General features: G+C 37.9%; 1 protein-coding gene across 1 annotated transcript; it reads left to right on the top strand.

The window, feature by feature from the left end:
- Positions 1-5,052: 5,052 nt before the first annotated feature.
- LOC100673111 (methylsterol monooxygenase 1-like) lies at positions 5,053-18,785 on the top strand. Its single transcript, XM_003415793.3, has 4 exons — positions 5,053-5,063; positions 10,274-10,400; positions 11,390-11,544; positions 18,358-18,785. The coding sequence occupies exons 1-4, from the start codon at positions 5,053-5,055 to the stop codon at positions 18,551-18,553; spliced, it is 489 nt and encodes a 162-aa protein (XP_003415841.2). The 3' UTR covers positions 18,554-18,785.
- Positions 18,786-24,193: the final 5,408 nt, after the last annotated feature.

Below are 24,193 nucleotides of genomic sequence, written 5' to 3'. Positions count from 1 at the left end.
CTTTTTTCTCTAAACACACTTTGTAGCCTTTTGTCTTAAGCTTTTTGATGTATTTTTCCAGTTTGTCATTTGAGCTTTGGTTTTGTCTATGGTTGTCTTTTTATCCCCAGGTCGTCAGATCAGATCACACCCTTGCCCTCTTGTTAATTCCAACTCATAGCAACCCTATAGGACAGAGTAGAACTGCCCCATAGGGTTTCCAAGGAGTACCTGGTGGATTTGAACTGCCAACCTTTTGGTTAGCAGGCATAGCTCTTAACCACTAGACCACCAGGGTTTCCATTCCCCAGGTAGAAGTATTTAATTCTTACCTAGTTAAGTATGGTTTTTTTTCTTTATAAGTTTTTGTGGTTTTTAATGACACTTTTAAACCTTATAATTATTCATTAAATTAGAAGTTTTTCCATGAAGCCCACACTTAGTCTCTTTAAACATAATTTGAAATTCATTATCCACTATTGTTCTTTTAGATAATGCATTTAAAAGTAATATGCAGCTTTTAAATCAGTATCTAGAAATGGAGATGATATGACATTTAGAATTTTAATCATGTTTGGGATCTGAGAAATCAGTACTCCTTTAGTAATTGTTATTTTTGAAATTATCAAAAGCTATGTATTTTTTAACTATTATGATTTCATTTTTACCCTATTCATTTATTTATTTTTTAGAGAATTTTAAGGCTGTCGGCAGAGATTTGAAAAATGGCAACGAGTGGAAGTGTTAGCATCTTTATTAGTTCAGCATCCTTGGCTGTGGAGTATGTAGGTTCACTCCTACCAGAGAATCCTCTGCAAGAACCATTTAAAAATGCTTGGAATTGTATGTTGAATAATTACACAAAATCCCAGGTTACAACATGGGGATCCTTTATACTTCACGAGGCTGTTTTTCTCTTGTTCTCTTTACCTGGATTTTTGTTTCAATTTATACCCTACATGAAAAAGTACAAAATTCAGAAGGTGAGTATAATGGACTTTAAATGGCATATTATCATTAGTGTTGTTAAATATTTTGAAACTGAATATAACTTTGTTTTAGAGATCTAGATCAGTGCTGTCCAATATATAATGTGAGCCACTTATGTACAATTAAATTTTCTAGTAGAATCCATAAAATAAAAAGGTGAAATTAATTTTCATATACTTTAACCCAGTAAGTCTAAATTATTGTCATTTCAACAGGTAATCAAAATTTTTTAAAAATTTAATGATTTATTTTCGTATTAAATCTTTGAAATCCAGTGTGTGATTTACACGTGTAGCCCATTTCAATTCAGACTAGCCATATATAAAATGTTTACAAGGCACAATTTGCTAATGGCTACTGTATTGGACTGCACAGCCCTTGATCATTATTGATAATGTCTCAAGAATAATTTGTTAAATTAGACTAAAATAGATACGATATTTATCTAACTTGAATTCATAAATTTTAATTATTAACCTAGCTGGAAGGAAAAGAATGGGGATTTGTGGGTATAAATATTTCAGTTTACTCCATCCTAGCAAATCTTAAGTGTGTGTTAATATAAGACCCTAAGCAGGACTATGAAAGTCGTGTTTTTCCCCTAAATATATGGTGGGTAGTTGTGCAGCAGTCATGTCGTCCCTAATAAGGAGGTGATGCTCCTAGTTCCTAGGTATTTGATCCAATGCACTAAATGTTTCTGAGTAGCCCACTATGTATGTGACAAGTGTTGAGGTATACAAAATGCCCCTTCTCAATTATAAACATAGGGAACATAGTAAGCTCTACTAATACATATGCTAATGAGCTTCACAGAAAAGAATCTGAATTTGTTTATTATTTATCAGTACTTGATAAGCCAATGATAATTTCAAATACTTCCTGTACAGCTCTGAAAATTCATGCCAAACTAAAACTCAAGGTGCTGGTAGAAAGTAGATATATCAAGAGTGTTCATCACTGGAAAGTAATTTGCACTCACTGAGGAAACATCAGGGGGCCGGTCAGCGCACACGCCCTCCTGTCAGTCTGTCAGCTTCACGGCCTCTCCCAGTGAGTCTCACTTTAAGCAAGTGCTGACATCGAGCCTCTACAGGGATGGTACAGTAGGTCAGTTGATGTGGACTCTGAAGAGGAAGGAGTCTCCTGTCACCCTACACTAAGGTCACAGAAGTTCCAAAAATGATTATTATGAAAAGGTCTGTTATGAAAGACAATTCAGTTTGAATGTCTATGTTCTAATGTGTCTTTAGGGTGATTCTGGTTGCCAGGTGTCACCTATATTTATGTATAGGGCTGATTCGTTATATGACAGGGTGAACAAGTGGTTTTCTTTCTTCACTGTCCTTACGTGCATTCGATCCTGCAGTTGCCTCACTAGTCAGAGAGACAAGAACCCTTTTTCAGATAAAGATATGTGAGTGACTTTAAAATAAAACGCAGCAGAAGAAAGGACAAACAGTAACCAAGTTGGTTAGAATTAGTTGTTTATAATCTGATGTCAGAAGCATCAGAGATTCAAAGGCTGGGTGGTATGGATTCAAGTCTATACTCAGCATATGTTTTGGGCTTTACAACCTTAAAGTCCATAGTTTGAACTTTTATGATGATAAAAATAAATTGTCGTGGTAATTCAGTACAAGTCTGCACAATAAAAAGGGATTTAAAAGCAAACAAAACTGTCAGTACATATTAACTATGAGTTTATGCTTTTGGAAGACAAATACCTGAAATAACAAAGCAGGTGTAAAACTTGGTGGTAGTGATAAAATAATAGTAAAAACTTTCTGCTTGCGAATAGACAACTTGACAGGTAATGGGCACGCTCACTAACAGTGGGAAGATTTATAGGAATGAAAGTAAGATAAAAGAGATCTTGAAGGATCTTTTTCCTGAAGTAATAGTCATATAGATTGATTCTCCAGAAATGTTTTCTTAAAGGTGCATGTACTAAAATCATTCTTTTGGAAGTTGATGGCCCTAATAAAGGTATTCCGTCATATCAGAACCCAGTTATGTATAAAGAAGTAAAATATGATAAACTCTTATATTGCATTATGTGGGACTTTTATTTTTCACTGTCTTTAACTAATTTGTGTATACTTTAAACATTATACTATGTGATTTTATTATCCATAAACCAGAAACCAAAACCTGTTGCTATGGAGTCAATTCCAACTCATAGTGATGCTATAAGACAGAGTAGAACTGCCCCATAGGGTTTCTAAGGAGCAGCTGGTGGATTCAAACTGCTGACCTCTTGGTTTGCAGCTGTAGCTCTTAACCACTAACTATGCCACCAGGGCTCCTTATTGTCCATAGCTGATTAATTTTTTGTGGTAATTTCTGTAGCTGCACAGTTATCAGGTTCTAGCCAATAGTTTTCTATCTGAAATAGTGCCATTGTTGACCAGAGCACGAATCTTCAGTTTATTTTGTTCTCAGTCGCAGACTGGAGGTTTGGAGGAGGAGGTTCAGATAATACTCATCATAGAAAGATAAGGACAATTATAAATATCTTGTCTAAACACCTTGTGTTATTGTCCAGGAAACTGAATTGTAAGCATCACAGAGCTAGGTAACTGTTTAGTGGTGGCCTTGGGGTTGGAACCTGAGTCTCCAGGTTGATTCCCATGTCAGTGTTTTCCGATTTTTTTCAGGAATAATAAACTCTTCATTTCAAGAATCCCACTCAGTCTGGAGACCTAGATTTTAGTTAGACCATGTTCTACTAATAACTGCCTGTGTGATCCCTGGCAAAGTGGTGGACCTCTTTGGGCCTCTGTTGATGAACAGTGCTTCCCAGTTTGGATATTGTGGTCCAGTTAAAAAAAAATTAATTTGGCAGCTTTCTGAATTTTTAAGTAAGGACATTTAAAATCAAGCAACAACTAGTATTTATTGCTATCTTTTTGTAAGGTGAAAAGTACGTTTTCTTATCACCAAAAAAGTATGAGTGTAGCCCTTTATTTATTTAATTTTTTTGTGCATTAGGTAGAAGTTTACAGTTGAAGTTAGGTTCTCATTCCAAAATTATACACGTAATGTTTTGTGATATTGGTAGCAATCCCCACAATGTGACAGCACTCTCACCCTTTCCACACCGGTTTCCCTATGTCCATTTGTTCAGTCATGTCCCTTCCTGCCTTCCCTTTTTGCTTTTGGGCAGGAGCTCCCCATTTGGTCTTGTATATTTGGCGGAACTAAGGAGCATGTTCCTCACTTTAACTGAATTTAATTTTATGATATTGCTTGCTGAGCACATCAGCACTCCAGTGTGATTTTATGAGCACCTCACTGCATTGATCTCACTTTTCTCATTTGTACAAGGATCTGTGAACTTCATCATCTGTAGGCAGTAGTGTTCCATCCTTTGGGAACCACTGGACACATCTCTGGAGTTCTTCAGCCCAGAGAGTTTATAACTTGTCGTTGTATAAACAAAAATGTATTTATGTTCTGAAATGAATGTTACTGAATAACTGGAAGCATCAATTTTCCTCTGTAATAGAAGCTCCCAGTGTTATTGTGTACACCACTCCTTTAAAGTTGAGGGGGGCAACTATAATCTTACCAAAATGCATTTGTCCTTCTCTGAAACTTACAGTAAAAGATATGAATGATCTGTAGGCAGGAAAGATTGGGGAGTTGTTTATTCTCTAGTACTTTTGTGGTTTATTTGAAAATCTTTATGCTGGATTTGTCTATTAAGTTTCTTCATCTTTTTAAAGTAGTGATAATAGTTGTCAAGCATATAGAAGAGATGGTTGTTGTGATTTCTGGGCCTTAGAGTAACATAGAATTATAATCCCATATAAGCATTAAATAAAAATTAGGAATTCACTTCTAATTGTCAAGCTAAACTACTGATTAAAAAAAAAAATTTTTTTTTTTTTTTTACCGATAGCAGAGGTTAATGCTAAGTATTGGGATTTTTCTCCACAGAATAAACAAGAATCATTGGAAAACAAGTGGAAATGTCTTAAAGTGATATCTTTTAATCACTTTTGTATCCAGCTGCCTTTGATTTGTGGACTCTCTTATTTTACAGAATATTTCAATATTCCTTATGACTGGGAAAGAATGCCAAGATGGTATGTAAATAAAAATTTGATTTTTATACTAAATCATAATTTTTTACCCAATTAAAATATAACCGGTAACCAATTAGTTATTACTATAGCAATAAGAGTATATCAGTTGCCGTCAAGTTGACCCGCCTCATGGTGACCCGGAATGCATCAGAGTAGAACTGTGCTCTGTAGGGTTTTCAGTGGCTGATTTTTTCAGAAGTAGATTGCCAGGCCCTTTTTCAGGGTGCTTCTGGGTAGACTTGAACCACCAAACTTTTGATTAGCAGTGGAGCTCTTAACTGTTAGTACTACCCAGGAACTCCAATTAACAAATACATAATGTGTATCTTTTTTTATTTGATTAAGACTTGTTTGATCTAAACTTTAGAAGTAAATACAATGTACAAAAATAAAACATACTAGAAACTTAAAATATTTCCATTTTTAAATCTTTCTTTGTTCTAATATAATATTTTATTAGAAGGAGATTTTTTAGCACCAGAAATTTCTGTAGCATCCTTTATATCATTTTATACACATACACATGCTTATATGGAACAGAAGAGAACTGGTAATAAGGGAAAACATTAAATTTTAAGGCTAAAATGAATGAAAGAATTGAATAATTTGTGAGGTGTGTAAAAATTGTGCCCATATAAACACAAATATATATACTAGGAGGATGCAAGTATTTGTGTTCTAATATTTGTATTCAACTCTCTGTACCTTATATTATCTCAATATAGATTTACTACCCACACATCTGTCAGTTTGTCATACTGTGGTAGCTTGTGTGTTGCTGTGATGGTGGAAGCTATGCCACCAGTATTCAAATACCAGCAGGTTTCAGCTGAGCTTCCAGGCTAAGACAGACTACGAAGAAGGAGTTGATGGTTTACTTCTGAAAAAAGTTAGCCTGTGAAAACCTTATGACTATCAGCAGAATGTTGTCTGATATAGTGCCGCAAGATGAACCCCTCAGGTTGGATAGGACTCAAAATACAACTGGGGAAGAGCTAGCTGCCACCTCAAAGTAGAGTAGATCTTAATGATGTGGATGGAGTCAAACTTTCAGGACCTTCATTTGCTGGTATGCATGACTCAAAATGAGAAGAAACAACTACAAACATCCATTAATAATAGGAACATCGAATGTATGAAGTATGAACCTAGGAAAATTGGAAATTGTCAAAAATGAAATGGAACACATAAACATCAATATCCTAGTCATCAGTGAGCTGAAATTGGACTGGTATTGGCCATTTTGAATCAGACAGTCATATGGTCTACTGTCTTAGGCCGGGTTCTCTATAGAAGCAAAACCATTCAAGTGTATAAATATATCTATAGAGAGATTTATATCAAGGAAATGGCTCAAGGGGTTGTAGAGGCTGAAACATGGGTCAGGCTGTGGGCTTCTCCTGATTCATGTAGCCCACGTAGCCCCAGGGGCTGGAAACCCAAGATCGCCAAGTCAGATAGCAGGGCTCTGGATCACAGGCTGCAAAGACTGATGAATCCCAAGATAAGCAGGCAAAACAGCAGATAAGCTGCTAGCTCAGGTCCCAAAAACCAGAGGTCAGAGGAACAGGAGCCAGCTGCAGCATCCAGAGTGAGCAAAAAAGCCCCTGAGCCTTGCCAGAAAGTCCACTTATACTAGATGCAGGTCACAGCCCCAAGGAAACTCCCTTTCAAATGATTGGCTCCTCACAGCAGATCTCATCATGGAAGTGATCACATCATCATATGACTGCCAAACTATATCATAACTCCCAAACCACTGAGAATCATGGCCCAGCCAAGTTGACATATAACTTTAACATAACCTGACAGATTGAAGAGGAATGGGGTTGCATTCATAGTCAAAAAGAATATTGCAAAACATACCCTGAGGTAAAATATCCATATTATTGCCAGTAAGGACAACCAGTTAATAATACAACTGTTATTCAAATTTATACACCAACCACTAAGGCCAAAGATGAAGAAGGTGAAGATTTTTACTAACTTCTGCAGTCTGAAATTGATCAAACATGCAATCAAGATGCACTGATAATTAATGGTGATTGGAATGGGAAAGTTGCAAACAAAGAAGGACCGGTAGTTGGAAAATATGGGCCTGGTGATAGAAACAATACCAGAGATCACATGATAGAATTTTGCAAGACCAATGACTTCTTCATTGTAAATACCTTTTTCAACATCATAAATGGTGACTATACATGTGGACCTCGCCAGATGGACTACTCAGGAATCAGATCGGCTATGTGGAGGGAGATGATGGAAAAGCTCAGTATCATCAGTCAGAACAAGGCAGGGGCCAACTGCATAACACACCATCGATTGCTCATATGCAGGTTCAAATTGAAGCTGAAGAAAATTAGAGCAAGTCCATGAGAGCCAAAGTATGACCTTGGGTATATGGCATCTGAAAGAACTGAAGAAAAAATTCAGCCTTCAAGTTGCAATATTGAAGGATTCTAGTGGCAAAATATTGAACAATGCAGAAAGCATCAAAAGAAGATGGAAGAAATCCAGTCATGATACCAAAAAAATTGGTCAATGTTCAATCATTTCAGGAGGTAACATATAATCAAGAACCAATACTACTGAAAGAAGAAGTCCAAGCTGCTCTGAGGACACTGGAAAGAAACAAGGCTCCACGAATTGACAGAATACCAATTGAGATGTTTCAGCAAACAGATGCAGGGCTGGAAATGCTCATTTGTCTGTACCAAGAAATTTGGAAGACAGCTGCCTGGCCAGCTGACTAGAGAGATGCATATTTATGCCTATTCCAAAGACTTATGATCCAATAGAAAGTGGAAATTATCGAACAGTATCATAAATATCACATGCAATTAAAATTTTGCTGAACATCATTCAAAAGGAGTTGAGGTAGTACATTGACAGGGAACTGTCAGAAATTCAGGGTGGATTCAGGAGGATGTGGAATGAGGGTTATCATTGCTGATGTCAGATGGATCCTGGCTGAAAGCAGAGAATGCCAGAAAGATGTTTACCTGTGTTTTATTGACTTTGTGAAGGCATTAGGTTGTGTGGTTCATAACAAATTATGGATAACATTTTGAAGAGTGGGAATTCCAGAACACTTAATTGTGCTCATAAGGAACCTGTCCATAGACCAATAGGCATATCATTTGAACAGAAAAAGAGGATACTGCATGGTTTAAAGTCAGGAAAGGTGTGCATCAGGGTTGTATCCTGTCACCATATTTAATCAATCTGTTTGCTGAACAAATAATCTGAGAAGCTATGCTATATGAAGAACTGGGCATCAGGATTGGAGGAGGACTCATTAATAACCTGCATTATACAGACGATACAACCTTGCTTGCTAAAAGTGAAGAGGACTTGAAGCACTTACTGATGAAGACCAAAGACTACAGCCTTCAGGATGGTTACACCTCAACATAAAGACAACAAAAATTCTCACAACTGCACCAAGAAGCAACGTCATGATAAATGGAGAAAATATTGAAGTTGTCAAAGATTTCACTTTACTTGGATCCATAATCAACACCCATGGAAGCAGCAGTCAAGAAATTAAACAACGTGTTGTGTTGGTTAAATCTGCTGCAAAAGACGTCTTTAAAGTATTGAAAAGCAAAGATGTCACTTTAAGGATTTAGGTGTGCCTGACCTAAGCCATGGTGTTTTCAATTGGCTCATATGCATGTGAAAGCTGGGCAATGAATGAGGAAGTCTGAAGAATTGACAGCTCTGAATTATGGCGTTGGCAAAAAATATTGAATATACGATATACGACGGACTGCCGGTAGAACGAACAAATCTGTCCTGGAAGAAACACAGCTACAATGCTCCTTAGAAGCAAGGATGGCGAGACTTTGTCTGACATACTTTGGACATGTTATCTGGAGGGACCAGTCTCTGGAGAAGGACATGATGCTTGGTAAAGAAGAAGATCATTGAAAAAAGAGGAGGACTCCCCATGAGATGCATTTAAGATAGGAAAGAAACAGGGACCGAGCCCCTAGGCAAGGAGCCCTGCAACACCTGCAACTTGCAACTTACTTACAATACTATGTGTTTGGCTAAGCAAAACCCCCATCCTGGAATGTGCAATAAGAAAAGAACAAACAATGTACTCCCTTGTAAGATGTTTTTTCAGAAGGACTGACCAGATCTGGTCCCTGGAGCATGCGCAGACCTCTGCAAGGTGACCGACGGATGACTTATGCCTGATGCAAATACCCAAGACAAGAATTAACCAGGCACCACAGGAAAGACTGTGCAGACGCAACACCCCATAATAAGGTCTGCACCAAATCCCAGAAGCAGCCGGGACAGGAGCCATCTTAAAGCCATCTTACAAAGCTGCTGGGTGTGCACCGTAGTTAACAAATCCCGGCCCAGATGGGCCATTTACCAGAAAGCCTCGTCTATACCTATGAATAAACATAAATCTTACCCCCTCCAAAAAAAAACCTTTAAAAACCCATGGAAATTCTTTGCTCTGAGAGACAGGGGTAAGCGTTGCCTAGGCTCTCCTTGTCTCCGCTTGCAAGCCTCTTCAGTAAAGCTTTGTTCCTATGGAAAATTCTCCATGCCTCACCTGTTTGTTCTTAACCAGCGAAAGGCAAGAACCTTCTTCAATTAAAGGTGTAGTGGCTGCAGTAATGGGCTCAAGCATAACAATGATTATGAGATTGGCGCAGGACCAGGCAGTGTTTTGTTCTTTTGTACACACGGTCGCAATGAGTGTAACTGACTTGATGGCACCTAGCAACGTAGATATACCGACTTATAAATGTGTATTTTTTTAGTAATATATGTTCAACATATAATAGAATTTCTGCAAATTTGTATATAAAATATTTTTTTGCCCATAGCTCATAAGTTGTGTCTTTCTCTTTGGTTGAAAAACTTGATGATGTTACTATTATTAACCTTAGTTCAAGCCCTTTACCAATATTATTTTTTTCCCGTAAGTTTTCGATTTTGTTTAACTCTGATTTGATACCTATGAATTAGAATTGGTGTTATGTTAAATCTCTGTACTTTAATTTGTATCATATAGACATGTTTTATCTAATGGTTTTGAGAATTAGTTGATCAGTATATCCAATTAGGTCAAGTTAAGTGGGTGTTTGCTTTTCTGTAACGTCTCAAGCCGTGATCTCAAGTAAGAGTTTGAATTGTTCACATAAAAATTATTTTGTGCTCCTTACAGTATTTTCACCTTAAAGGTACATGCTTTTGCTAAGATGCTTTGGCTGTGCCGTGATTGAGGATACCTGGCACTATTTCCTGCACAGACTCTTACATCACAAAAGAATATATAAATATATTCATAAAATTCATCATGAGTTTGAGGTACGTTAGAATTATACTTAATACATTTTTTATTAGACACGAAATGTCATTATTTTTATTGTGTGAGCATTTTTAAAAATTGTTGGTGTTTTCATTTCCTTCTCCTTTAACATGATTGCTGAGCACATAATACAGGCACACACACACAGCCAGCTCTACAGATTTTCTTTAGTGCCTAAATTTCATGGTAAATTGAGAATCGAAGCACAAAAAAAAATTACATGAAATACTTTTTTTCTCATTTTTATGGCCAGAGCAATATGCTGACATACACATTTGGATATCTGAGAATTTGATAGCAGCTGTAGGGATGCCAGTGTCATTCAGATGGGACCCAAAACAACCACCCCTTAATGTTTTAAGTTCTAAAACATTATCAGCTCGTTTAACACATTTCCACTGACTGCCACAAAAGTCATGACTTTTAAATTTTTTCTAAATTTTATTTTTATTTATTATTTTATTGATTTGGCACTGACAAGTTGGCTATGTCAGAATTTTATGCACTGATCCTGATTACATGGTGTACTAGTACTAAATCAAACATGCCTTTCTTGTTAGAGCAAATTGAAAGGCAAAGATCAAACTTAGAGTTCAAGTCAGTTGTTAAATGCCTTCATTTAAACCATGAAAGATAGACATTAAGATTTTATTAAGGGCATCCCTAGATCTTTAGATTTTTGGTGTGTACAAAAGGATATTTTTATGAAGAATTATTACTATTATATATGACTATATACATTATTGGAAATGCTGGTGACGCAGTGGTTAATTGCTACGGCTGCTAACTAAAAGGTCGGCAGTTCAAATCCACCAGGCACTCCTTGGAAACTCTATGGGGCGGTTCTGCTCTGTCTTATAGGGTCGCTGTGAGTCAGAATCGACTCGACTGCAACTTTTTTTTTAAATATATATTACTGATATATATTTTAAAAACTATATGCATAAGTAACAGAATATATTAAAGCATCCTTATCCATTTGTTTTAGGCTCCGTTTGGAATGGAGGCTGAATACGCACATCCCTTGGATCTCTTAATTCTTGAAACTGGATTTGTTCTTGCATTCGTGCTTTTATGTGATCATGCAGTTTTTCTATGGGTATGGCTGACCTTTCGTTTGATAGGAGCTATTGATGTCCATAGGTAAGTTACGGTTTCTAGTCAGATAATTAAAACCATGAAATAGCTTGATTTTTCATGCCCATAAGATTATCTGTAGACTAACAGGAGAAATTAAATTTTGTTAACTGTTATTATTTAAAAGAAAAAAGACTTATCATTGGATAAAAGTTCAAGTAATAGAGATGTTTTTATAATACATCTCTATACTGTTATCCTTTATGTAGTGAAAATATATTCATTACTATTCCAGCAAATAAGATTTTGATAGGTACTGCCAAACTGCCCTCCATAGAGGTCCCTACTTACACTCCTACCATGAATGTATGAGAATGTTTTCCCTTTTCCCAACATCCTTCCAAATCTACATATTAAACTCTTTTAAATGTTTTCAATATTTGGTAGAAAGTGCTTTCAGTTTTTCCATCTGCATTTCTTCTGTGTCTCCTGAGCCTAAGCATCTATTTGTATATTTATTTTTAATTTTTCTTGTGCTTTAATTGAAAGTTTACAATTCAAGTCAGTCTCTCACCCAAAAATTTATATACACCTTGCTGTATACTCCTAATTGCTCTCCCTCTAATTTTTTAATGAGACAGCACACTCCTTCCCTCCACTCTCTCTTTTCGTGTCCATTCCACCAGCTTCTGACCCCCTCTGCCCTCTTATCTCCCCTCCAGATAGGAGATGCCAACATAGTCTCCAGGGGCTACTTGATCCAAGAAGCTCATTCTTCACCAGCATCTTTTTCTATCCCATTCTCCAGTCCAATCCCTGTCTGAAGAGTTGGCTTTGGGAATGGTTCTTGTCTTGGGCTAACAGAAGGTCTGGAGGCCATGACCACTGGGGTCCTTCTAGTCTCAGTCAGACCATTACGTCTGGTCTTTTTACGAGAATTTGGGGTCTGCATCCCACTGCTCTCCTGCTCCCTCAGGAGTTCTCTGTTGTGTTCCCTGTCAAGGCAGTCATTGGTTGTGGCTGGGTACCATCTAGTTCTTCTGGTCTCAGGCTGGTGTAGTCCCTGGCTTATATGGCCCTTTCTGTCTCTTGGGCCCATAATTACCTTGTGTCCTTGGTATTCCTCATGCTCCTTTGTTCCCAGTGGATTGAGACCAATTGATGCATCTTAGATGGCCAGTTGCTAATGTTTAAGACCCCAGACGCCACTCTCCAAAGTGGGATGCAGAATGTTTTCTTTATAGATTTTATTATGCCAATTGACTTAGATGTCCTCTGAAACCATGGTCCCCAAACCCCTGTCCCTGCTGTGCTGGCCTTCGAAGCATTCAGTTTATTCAGGAAACTTCTCTGCTTTTGGTTTAGTCCAGTTGTGCTGACCTCTCCTGTACTGTGTATTGTCTTTCCCTTCAACCATCAAAGAATATCTTCTCTGTTTAAACTATTTCTCGAGTCCTTATAGTAGTGGTCTTATACAATATTTGTCCTTTTGCAACTGACTAATTTCACTCAGCATAATGCCTTCCAAATTCCTCCATGTTATGAAATGTTTCACAGATTCGTCACTGTTCTTTGTCGATGCGTAGTATTCCATTGTGTGAATATACCATAATTTATTTATCTGTTCATCCATTGATAGGCACTTTGGTTGTTTCCATCTTTTTGCTATTGTAAACGGTGCTACAATGAACATGCGTGTGCATATATCTGTTCATGCAAAGGTTCTTATTTCTCTAGGACATATTCCAAGGAGTGGGATTGCTGGATCATGTGGTAGTTCTATTTCTAGCTTTTTAAGGCAGCGCCAAATCGATTTCCAAAGTTGTTGTACCATTTGACATTCCCACCAGCAAAGTATAAGTGTTCCAGTCTCTCCACAACCTCTCCAACATTTATTATTTTCTGTTTTTTTGGATTAACGGCAGCCTTTGTTGTAGTGAGATGGAATCTCATTGTAGTTTTGATTTGCGTTTCTCTAATGGCTAATGATTGTAAGCATTTCCTCATGTATCTGTTAGCTACCTGAATGTCTTCTTTAGCGAAATGTCTGTTCATATCTTTTGCCCTTTTTTTAATTGGGTTATTTGTCTTTTTGTAGTTGAGTTTTTGCAGTTATCATGTAGATTTTAGAGATTAGGCACTGATCAGAAATGTCATAGCAAAAAACTTTTCCCAGACTGTAGATAATCTTTTTACTCTTTTGGTGAAGTCTTTCGATGAGTATAATAATAATATAAGAGTATAGGCATTTGATTTTTAGGAGCTCGCAGTTATCTACTTTCTCTTCTGCATTGTTAGTAATGTTTTGTATACTGTTTACGCCATGTATTAGGGCTCCTAACGTTGCCCCTATTTTGTCTTCCATGATCTTTATCGCTTTAGATTTGATATTTAGATCTTTGATCCATTTTGAGTTAGTTTTTGTGCATGGTATGAGGTATGGGTCTTTTTTCATTTTTTTGCAGATGGAGATCCAGTTATGTCAGCACCATTTGTTAAAAAGACTGTATTTTCCCCATTTAACTGATTTTGGGCCTTTGTCAAATATCAGCTGATCACATGTGGATAGATTTCTGCCTGGATTCTCAACTCTGTTCCATTGGGCTATGTATCTGTTGTTGTACCAGTACCAGGCTGTTTTGAGTACTGTGGTGGTATAATAGGTTCTAAAATTAGGTAGCGTGATGCCTCCCAGTTTGTTCTTCTTTTTCACTAATGCTTTACTTATCTGGGGCCTCTTTCCCTTCCATATGAAGTTGGTGATCTTTTTCTCCATCTCATTAAGAAATGTCATTGGAATTTGCATCAGAATTGCGTTGTATCTATAGATGGCTTTTGGTAGAATAGACATTTTTACAATGTTAAGCCTTCCTATCCATGTGCAACGTATGTTGTTCCAATCTATGTAGGTCTCTTTTGGTTTCTTGCAGTAGTGTCTTGTAGTTTTCTTTGTATAGGTCTTCTACATCTCTGGTAAGATTTATTCCTAAGTATTTTGTCTTCTTGGGGACTGCTGTAAATGGTATCGATTTGGTGGTTTCCTCCTCGATGTCCTTTTTCTTGGTGTAGAGGAATCCAGCTGATTTTTTTAAGTTTATTTTGTATCCTGATACTCTGCTGAACTCTTCTATTAGTTTTAGTCATTTTCTTGAGGATTCCTTAGGGTTTTCTCTGTATAAGATCATGTCATCTGTAAACAGAGATACTTTTACTTCTTCCTTACCAATCTGGATGCCCTTTTTTTCTTTACCTAGCCTAATTGCTCTGGATAGGACCTCCAGCACAATGTTGAATAAGCGTGGTGATAAAGCGCATCCTTGTCTGGTTCCCGATTTCAAGGGGAATGCTTTCAGACTCTCTCCATTTAGGATGATGTTGGCTGTTGGCTTTGTATAAACGCCCTTTATTATGTTGAGGAATTTTCCTTCTATTCCGATTTTGCTGAGAGTTTTTATCATGAATGGGTGTTGAACTTTGTCAAATGCCTTTTCTGCATCAACTGATAAAATCATATGAGTCTTGTCTTTTGTTTTATTTATGTGGTGGTTTACATTAATTGTTTTTCTAATGTTGAAACATCCCTGCATACCTGGTATGAATCCCACTTGATCATGGTGAGTTATTTTTTTGATATGTTGTTGGATTCTATTGGCTAGAATTTTATTGAGGATTTTTGCATCTACATTCATGAGGGATATAGGTCTATAATTTTCTTTTCTTGTGGTGTCTTTACCTGGTTTTGGTATCAGGGATACGGTGGCTTCATAGAATGAGTTTGGTAGTATTCCATCCTTTTGTATGCTCTGAAATACCCTTAGTAGTAGTCGTGTTAACTCTTCTCTGAAAGTTTGGTAGAACTCTGCAGTGAAGTCATCTGAGCCAGGGTTTTTTTTTTGTTGTTGTTGTTAGTTTTTTAAATTACCTTTTCAATCTCTTCTTTTGTTATGGGTCTATTTAGTGGTTCTACCTCTGTTTGTGTTAGTTTAGGTAGGTACTGTGCTTCTAGGAATTCGTCCATTTCTTCTAGGTTTTCAAATTTGTTAAAATACAGTTTTTCGTAGTAATATGATATGATTCTTTTAATTTCAGTTGGGTCTGTTGTAATATCAACCATTTCATTTCTTATTTGGGTTATTTGCTTCCTCTCCTGTTTTTCTTTTGTCAGTTTGGCCAATGGTTTATTAATTTTGTAAATTTTGTCAGAGAATCAGCTTTTGGTCTTGTTAACTCTTTCAGTTGTTTTTCTGTTTTCTATTTCATTTAATTCTGCTCTAATTTTTATTATTTGCTTTCTTCTGGTGCCTGAAGGTTTCTTTTAAACGCTTTTGTTGCTCTCTTTCTATTTATTCAATTTATAGGAATAATTCTTTGATTTTGGCCCATTCTTCTTTTTGGATGTGTGCATTTATTGGTATAAATTGACCTCTGAGCACTGCTTTTGCTGTGTCCCAAAGGTTCTGATAGGAAGTGTTTTCATTCTCATTGGATTCTGTGAATTTCCTTATTTCATCTTTAAGGTCTTCTATAACCCAGTGTTTTTTGAGCAGGGTATTGTGCAGTTTCCAAGTGTTCGATTTCTTTCCCTGCTTTTTCTGTTATTGATAACTACTTTTATGGCCTGATGGTCAGAAAAGATGCTTTGTAATATTTTGATGGTTTGGATCCTGCTAAGTCTTGCTTTATATGTGGCCTATCTAGAGACTGTTCCAGGTGCACTAGAAAAGAAAGTATACTTTGCAGCTGTTGGGTGGAGTGTTCTGTATATGTCTATGAGGTCAAGTTGGTTGATTGTGGCATTTGGATCTTCCGTGTCTTTATTGAGCTTCTTTCTGGATGTCCTGTCATTCACCAAAAGTGGTGTGTCGAAGTCTCCTACTGTAATTGTGGAGCTGTCTATCTCACTTTTTAATGATGTTAGAGTTTCTTGTAGCCCTGTCATTGTTTGCATAAATATTTAATATGGTTATGTCCTCCTGGTATATTGTCCTCTTAACCATTGTATAGTGTCTTTCCTTGTCCTTTTTGGTGGATTTAATTTTAAAGTCTATTTTTGTGTGTTTATTTTTTGACCAGTGTTACCTTTTTCTTCTTTAAGTTACCTTACTATATTCTTTGCCCATTTTTCTGTTAGGTTATGCATCTTTTTCCTGTTGGTTGCAGAAGCTTTGTTTTTTTAAATATGTTATAAATATTTTCTCCCTGTTATTTGAATTTTAGCTTTCGATGGCTTTTTCATGGCACTAAAGTCTTAAATTTTCATGTAGTCAAGTATATGAGTCACTTCATTTGTGGCTTTCTTGTTTTGTGCCTTGCTGAGAAAGACCTTTCCTGAAAGATTATGTTGAAGCAAAAATATTTTTGTCATTTCTTAAAAATCTAGTTAAATACCGTAATCCAAGATTAACAATTCTTTTATCGTTCTTTAATAAATCTAAAGCAATCTCTTTTTCAAAAAAAAAAACAAAAATTGAAACAGTGAGGCTTCATTGAAGAAGAACATTTCTCGTTTTTTCTGTGTGGCTGTTTTTTTTAATTGACAGAGGCACTGACCTATATATGTACATATCTCAGACGCTTCTTTTCTGTCCATTGAAAGACCTTTTGCAGCACATTATTTATATTTAATGACTTTTTTAATGCCTAATGTCCTAAAAAAAAAAAAATTTTTTTAATGTCCTAATTTTTTATTATTTCAAAAAAATTATTATATGTTCATTGCATTTGACTTGGGACTTATTCTGCCCATAAAGGCATATTCTAAGAATTATTTTAAACCACTGAAGTAGCAAGATTGATGCTTCTCATTGTAGCCAAGCATAACTGGGTATCAGGTTTTAGATATACAGTCAGAAATAAAGGAAATAAAAGAAGTAGCTGCACAGTAATTCTTGATATAACTTTTTTAATTCTTGATATTAATTTCACATGACCTTTATTAAAGGCATATGTAGTATTGTGGCATTATTTAGCTGCTATAATCTGTGGTGAGAACTCTCCTCTAAAACGGAAAAGAAAAACAGTTTTTGAAAATCTATGTCAAAAGATTTATTGTCTTTCATCCCCTGAAGTAGTTAATACACAGTTTCCATAGATCTTTTTTTTTTTTTTCTTACTGTGTTTTCTAGAATATTAGCTCTCTAGTGCTGCTATAACGGAAATACCGAGTGGATGGCTTTGACAAACAGAAATTTATTCTTTCACAGTTTAGGAGTTTAGAAGTCCACATTCAGGGCACCAGCTCTAGGGGAAAGCTTTGTCTCTCTGTCAGCTCTGGTGGAAGACCCTTGTCTCCTTTCAACATCTGTTTGCCCAGCCTTCCTTGGGGATCTCCAAGTGTCTTGGCATCCATCTTCCTGTTGGTGTAGGAGGTTCTCAGTGCAGGGACCTTGAGTCCAAAGGATGCGCTTTTCTTCTGACTCTTCTTTCTCGGTGGTAGGTCGGCTCCTCTCCTCTCTGCTCTCTTCTCTCTCCTTTTATGTCTTGTAGGTATGAGTCATCAAGTCACACCCATCTGTAAGGTATGACTCAAGATACATCCCATAAAGATTCTACCTCATTAGCATGTAGAGATTAGGATTTACAACACATCACAAAATGAAGAATAATTTTATCAGATCACAAAACGGAAGACAACCGCACAATACTGGGGATCATGGCCTAGCCACATTGACACATATTTTGAGGGGACACAGTTCAATCCATGACAAATATGTACCCTTTTCTGTAAATTTTTGTCTTTTGTAAACATAATAGATATAAAATGACTCAGGCAAAGTAGAATGCTATTTGAATTAGTTAATGAGCACATACTTATCAATGAAATTGTTACCTATTTGAGATGTATTTATTTCCTTAATGATCTTTACCGTTTTATTTCAGTGGTTATGATATTCCTTTCAACCCTTTAAACCTCATCCCTTTCTACGCTGGCTCACGGCATCATGATTTCCACCACATGAACTTCACTGGAAACTATGCTTCGACTTTTACATGGTGGGATAGAATTTTTGGAACAGACTCTCAGTTTAATGCCTACACTGAAAAGATGAAGAAATTGGAAAAAAAGACGGAATAAACCTCTCCTGTAAACTCACTTGAAGATACACATTTTCCTAAGTTGAAACTAGTTGCTTCGGGGAGCAAAAATAAGCATGTGTCTTGGGTTCTATGTGATTAAAAAACCCCAATCTGTTGCTGTCGAGTTGATTCTGACTCTTAGTGTCCCTGAAGACAGAGTAGAACTGCCCCATAGGGTTTCAAGGAGTAGTTGGCGGGTTCGAACTGCCGACCTTTTGGTTAGCAGCAAAGCTCTTAAACACTGAACTAACGGGGCTTGAAAAGAACATTAACAATGTTTAATTATCTTCCTAGTGGGAACATTTTCTACTTTACATCTAAATTCTGTTTATGTACAAATAAATAAATACATATTTAAGGGTCATTTTCATGAGGAAATCTTAAATGCCATTTTGCTAACCTTACAAAAAAGGTTTTAAGTACTGGAAGACATATTAATCTATCTTTTTTCCTCCAGGAATGCCATAGATCTGAAGCGGAAATTGGTCTTTAAATTTTTTAAATATGCAGTGCCCATTTCAGAAAGCTCTTAATCTTGGTGTTGGCCTCAGATTGAACTCTAGACTTTTAGTAGAATTTCCCTTTCACGGAATCCCTGTGTCCACTCACCCAAATCCCCTACAGTATCAGTATCCAGAGCCTCTTCTTTTCAATTTCTATTCATAGGGTTTTCAGTGGCTGATTTTTCTCGATTGCCAGGCCTTTCTTGTGAGTCAGGTCTGGGTGGACTTGTACGTCCAGCCTTTTGGTTAGCAGGTGATGGCATTAACCGTTTGCATCACATCTTAATCAGTTTTCCATTCCTCACTGACCACACCCTACCCGATAACTAACTACCCAGTACCTGGCATATAATGTTGTGATTGTTGTTAGTATTAGTTGCCGCCAGTTCCAGCTTTTGGCTATTCCATGTGTGTCAGAGTAAAACTATGCTTCATAGGATTTTCAGTGTTGTGACCTTTTGAAAGCAGATTGCCAGGCCTATCTTCTGAGGTGCCCCTGGTTAGGTTTGAACCACCAACCTTTCGGCCACTCTTCAAGCAATTAACTGTGCCACCCAGGGGACCTTGGCATTTAACTAAAAAAGAAATGAACCCATTGCCATTGAGTCAATTTCAACTCATAGTGACCCTGTAGGAGAGTAGAACTGCCCCATAGGGTTTCTAAGGCTGTAGTCTTTATGGAAGTAGACTGCCACATCTTTCCTCCACAGAGTGGCTGATAGGTTCGAGCCGCTGGTCTTTTGGTTAGCATTCAAGCGATTAACTGCTGCAGCACCAGGGATCCTTCCTCGGCATATCCAAAACCAAACCAAACTTGTTGTCGAGTCCATTCGGACTTGTAGTGACCCTTTAGGACAGAGTAGTTCTGCACCATAGGGTTTCCAAGGCCATAAATCTTTAGGGGACCAGACTGCCACATCTTTTTCCCGTGGAAAAGTTGGTTGGATAGAACCACCAGCCTTTTGGTTAGCAGCCAAGTGTTTAACCACTGTACCACTAGGGCTCCATCTAGTAAGTCCTAAGTAAATGTTCGTTGAATGAAAGAATGAATTGAAAACCCTTTAGTACACTGTGGAAATAATACTGTTTTTCTCCGCAATTCTGGCTTCATCACTTCCTGTTTACATAAACGTGTGCAAGTTATTTGACCCCTCTTTTTTTTTTTTTTTTTAGCCTTGGTTTTATTAATTGTAAAAGATGGTAAGGGCGTGGAAGATTAAAACCAATGATTAGTACAGTGCCTCTTTTAAGTATTTAATAAAAAGGCTGCTAGGAATGGTATTCTTTTATTATAGATTTATTATTTCTTTGAAGATGAGAAGTTCATGTGCATTTAAATTAGAATGTTAAAAACCAAAAACCAAACCCAGTGCCGTCAAGTCAATTCCGACTCCTAGCGACCCTATAGGACAGAGTAGAACTGCCCCCATAGAGTTTCCAAGGAGCGCCTGGTGGATTCAAACTGCCGACACTTTGGTCAGCACCCGTAGCACTTAACCACTATGCCACCAGGGTTTCCAACTAGAATGTTAGGACCTATGAAGAAATAAAACCAATTAAAACATAGGGTTTATTTGGGCGTTTAGTCTATATGTTTCTGTTTCTGAAAAACAAATGGCTCAATGTAGGTTAGTTACAATGACACTTTTAAAGAGAAAAGGCAAGAGTAGAATAGAAAATCAACCACTGGCAAGTCTTAACATGATTGTTGGAACCATTGCCATCCCCTCCGCCCTTATTGAGATCAGCTGGCATTAGGTTACTTGGTGGTCTACGGCCTGGCTGGTGTCCCCATTCATTTGCACAAATCTTCAGTGTAGTCTGGAGCTTTTAAAATTAGAGAAATCCAAAGATAATCTCTCAGGAAGCAAGGGAGATTACTTAAATTTACATTCTCTGTGTTAGATAAAGTCTGAGCTAGTTTATAGTTAGATGTCTTTGTCTGCCTTGTGTGCTGCTCTGTCACCAGAACCTAGCCCATAAAAGGGATTTAATAAATATTTGTTGAAAGAATCAATGTCTTATATGTTTGTTCATAATGACTTAATCATTGTGTCAAATTGGGCCTCAGTTTCCTTATTATTAACAGACATGTAAGTCATTATAAGACAAATATTCATTAAATCCTTCTTAAGAGCTATTTTCCAGATACAGCAGCACACGAGGCATACAATGTCACTACCCTCAAGGAGCTCACCTGGCAGTGGGAAAAGAAAACACAAGTAGAGAAGTAGAGCTGGCTGAGATACACCCTCTCCTCCCTTATTGACACAGTTAGGTTCCAAAGACCAGATTGTTATGCAAAAATTGGCATTATGTGGAAATGGAGGTTGACTATATCATTACATAACTACAAACCACTGAGAATCCTGCCCCAACCAAGTTGATACATAACCTTAACTATCACAGCCAGTATTATTCTCTTCTCGCACCTCAGCGTTCATTAGTGCCAGATGGACATTGTTAATGTGCAAAATAGGTAGTGGATTTTTTTTTTTAATATTTTAGTAAATGCAAAATATCAGGTAATGTCATGGATTGAATTGTGTCCCCCAAAATACATGTGAATTTGGTTAGGCTAGGATTTTTATGATTCCTAGTATAGTGTGTTTGTCCTCCATTTTGTGATTTTAATTTTATGTTAAAGAGGATTAGGGTGGGATTGTAATACCCTTACTGATGTCACATCCCTGAGCCGATGTAAAGGGGGTTTCCCTAGAGTGTAGCCTGCACCACCTTTTGTCTTAATTTTACGAGAGATTAAAGGAAAGGGAAACAAGTAGGGAGTGGGGACCTCATACCACCAAGAAAGCAGTGCCAGGGGGCAGAGCAAGTCCTTTGGACCTGGGCTTCCTGTGTGAGGAAGCTCCAAGTCTGGGGGAAGATTGATAACAAGGACCTTCCTCCAGAGCCAACAGAGAAAGCCCTCCCCTGGAGATGACACCCTGAATTTGGACTTCTAGCCTATGAGACCGTGAGAGAATAAATTTCTCTTTGTTGAAGCTATCCACTTGTGGTATTTCTGTTATAGCAGCACTAGCGACTAAGACAGGTAACGAGATAATAAGTGAGGAGTGTGTGTGTGTGTTGGACGTTTGAGTCCACCCAGAGACACCTTGGCAAAAAGGGGCATGATGTTGTATTTCTGAAAAATCAGCCATTGAAAACCCTATGAAGCACTTTGACACATTGAGTGGCCATTGAGTCAGAATCCAACAAACCAAAAACCAAATATATTGACATCAAGTCGATTCTGATTCATAGCAACCATATAGGATAGAGTAGAGCTGCCCCATAGGGTTTCCAAGGAGCGGCTGCTGGATTTGAACAGCAGACCTTTTGGTTAGCAGCTGTGGCTCTTAACCACTGCCACCAGGGCACCTCTGCTATTTCATTATTCATTGAATTCATCCTCTTCTAGATATTTATGACTAACCCATAGATACGCTTGACTGCACAGCTAACAGGCTGGTGCAACAACACCACACAGAGAAAAGGCTCACATGGTACCTTGAATTGATGGGCTTAAGCAGCAGAGGAAATAGAAAGCAAGTGAAGGTTAACCCAGTGCCACAGAGTAGAACTGCCCGGTAGAGTTTCCAAGGAGCACCTGGTGGATTTGAACTGCCGACCCTTTGGTTAGCAGCCATAGCACTTAACCACTACACCACCAGGGTTTCCAAGTGAAGGTTATATGAAAGGAAATGATCCGCAAAGCCCGTGATCACCCTTCTACCTCAGTAGCCTCTTGTGCACAGCCTCACAGCATGGCAAGCTCCCTTGTCTGAAACCCTGCAGAAACAAGCTCGAAGGAGTACCAGCGACCCTATAAGACAGAGTAGAACTGCCCCATAGGGTTTCCAAGGAGCACCTGATGGATTCAAACTGCCAACCCTTTGGTTAGCAGCCGTAGCACTTAACCACTACGCCACCAGGGTTTCCATCATGAGCTAATTTGGTTCATTTCTCCAATCTCCTCTCACCATCTCCCTCATTCCTTTGAATCATGCTGACCTTCTTTCAGTACTTCGTGTTTTCCACAGCCACTCTTACCACCAGATATTGGCACACACATTCCCTTTATTTGGATTACTCTTCCTCTTCTACTCCCCTCCATTTCTGGCAAATTTGGTTGCCATTCAGGTCTCAGATTAAACATTATTTCCTATGCGGATCTTCCCTAACAGCCTCTATCAGGCAAGAAAAATCCTGGTGTTATCTGAACCTCAAGTTCCTTGTGCCTCTCTCAGTTTTTAAATAATAAATTGACCATAATCTCCTTTATACTATAAATTGTGTCATGGTAGGAATTATGTCTCTTATGCCCACTAGAGTATCCCAATGCCTAGCAGAGTACCAACATAATGGAAACTAAGTAAATTTTTTTTAATTAATTTTTATTGTGTTTTAAGTGAAAGTTTACAAATCAAGTCAGTCTCTCATATAAAAATTTATATACACCTTGCTATACACTCCTAATTGCTCTCTCCCTAGTGAGACAGCACATTCCTTCCCTCTACTCTCTCTCCTCATGTCTGTTCTGTCAGCTTCTGGCCCCCTCTGCCCTCTCATCTCCCCTCCAGACAGGAGATGCCAACATAGTCTCATGCATCTACTTGATCCCAGGAAGCTCGTTCTTCACCAGTATCACTTTCCATCCCATAGTCCAGTCCAATCCCTGTCTGAAGAGTTGGCTTTGGGAATGGTTCCTGTCTTGGGCTAACAGAAGGTCTGGAGACCATGACCTCTGGGGACTGGCCATTAAGTCCGGTCTTTTTATGAGAATTTGGGGCCTGCATCCCACTGCTCTTCTGCTCCCTCAGGAATTCTCTGTTGTGTTCCCTGTCAGGGCAGTCATTGGTTGTGGCCGGGCACCATTTAGTTCTTCTGGTCTCAGGCTGATGTAGTCTCTGGCTTATGTGGACCTTTCTGTCTCTTGGGCTCGTAATTACCTTGTGTCTTTGGTGTTCTTCATGCTGCTTTGCTCCAGATGGGTTGAGACCAATTGATGCATCTTAGATGGCTGCTTGCTAGCATTCAAGACCCCAGACGTCACTCTCCAAAGTGGGATGCAGAATGTTTTCTTAATAGATTTTATTATGCCAATAGACTTAGATGTCCCCTGAAACCATGGT

Source organism: Loxodonta africana, chromosome 21, assembly GCF_030014295.1.
Source record: "Loxodonta africana isolate mLoxAfr1 chromosome 21, mLoxAfr1.hap2, whole genome shotgun sequence".
NCBI lineage: Eukaryota > Metazoa > Chordata > Mammalia > Proboscidea > Elephantidae > Loxodonta > Loxodonta africana.
Note: the sequence above shows the minus strand (reverse complement) of the source record. Positions and strands in the feature narration are given on the sequence as shown.

What these genes read in the sequence shown, in the direction of transcription:
- LOC100673111 (XM_003415793.3), top strand. An exon ending in AAATTCATCATGAGTTTGAG is followed by an intron (nt 10,401 to 11,389) that starts GTACGTTAGAAT and finishes CATTTGTTTTAG; the next exon opens with GCTCCGTTTGGAATGGAGGC. An exon ending in GGAGCTATTGATGTCCATAG is followed by an intron (nt 11,545 to 18,357) that starts GTAAGTTACGGT and finishes GTTTTATTTCAG; the next exon opens with TGGTTATGATATTCCTTTCA.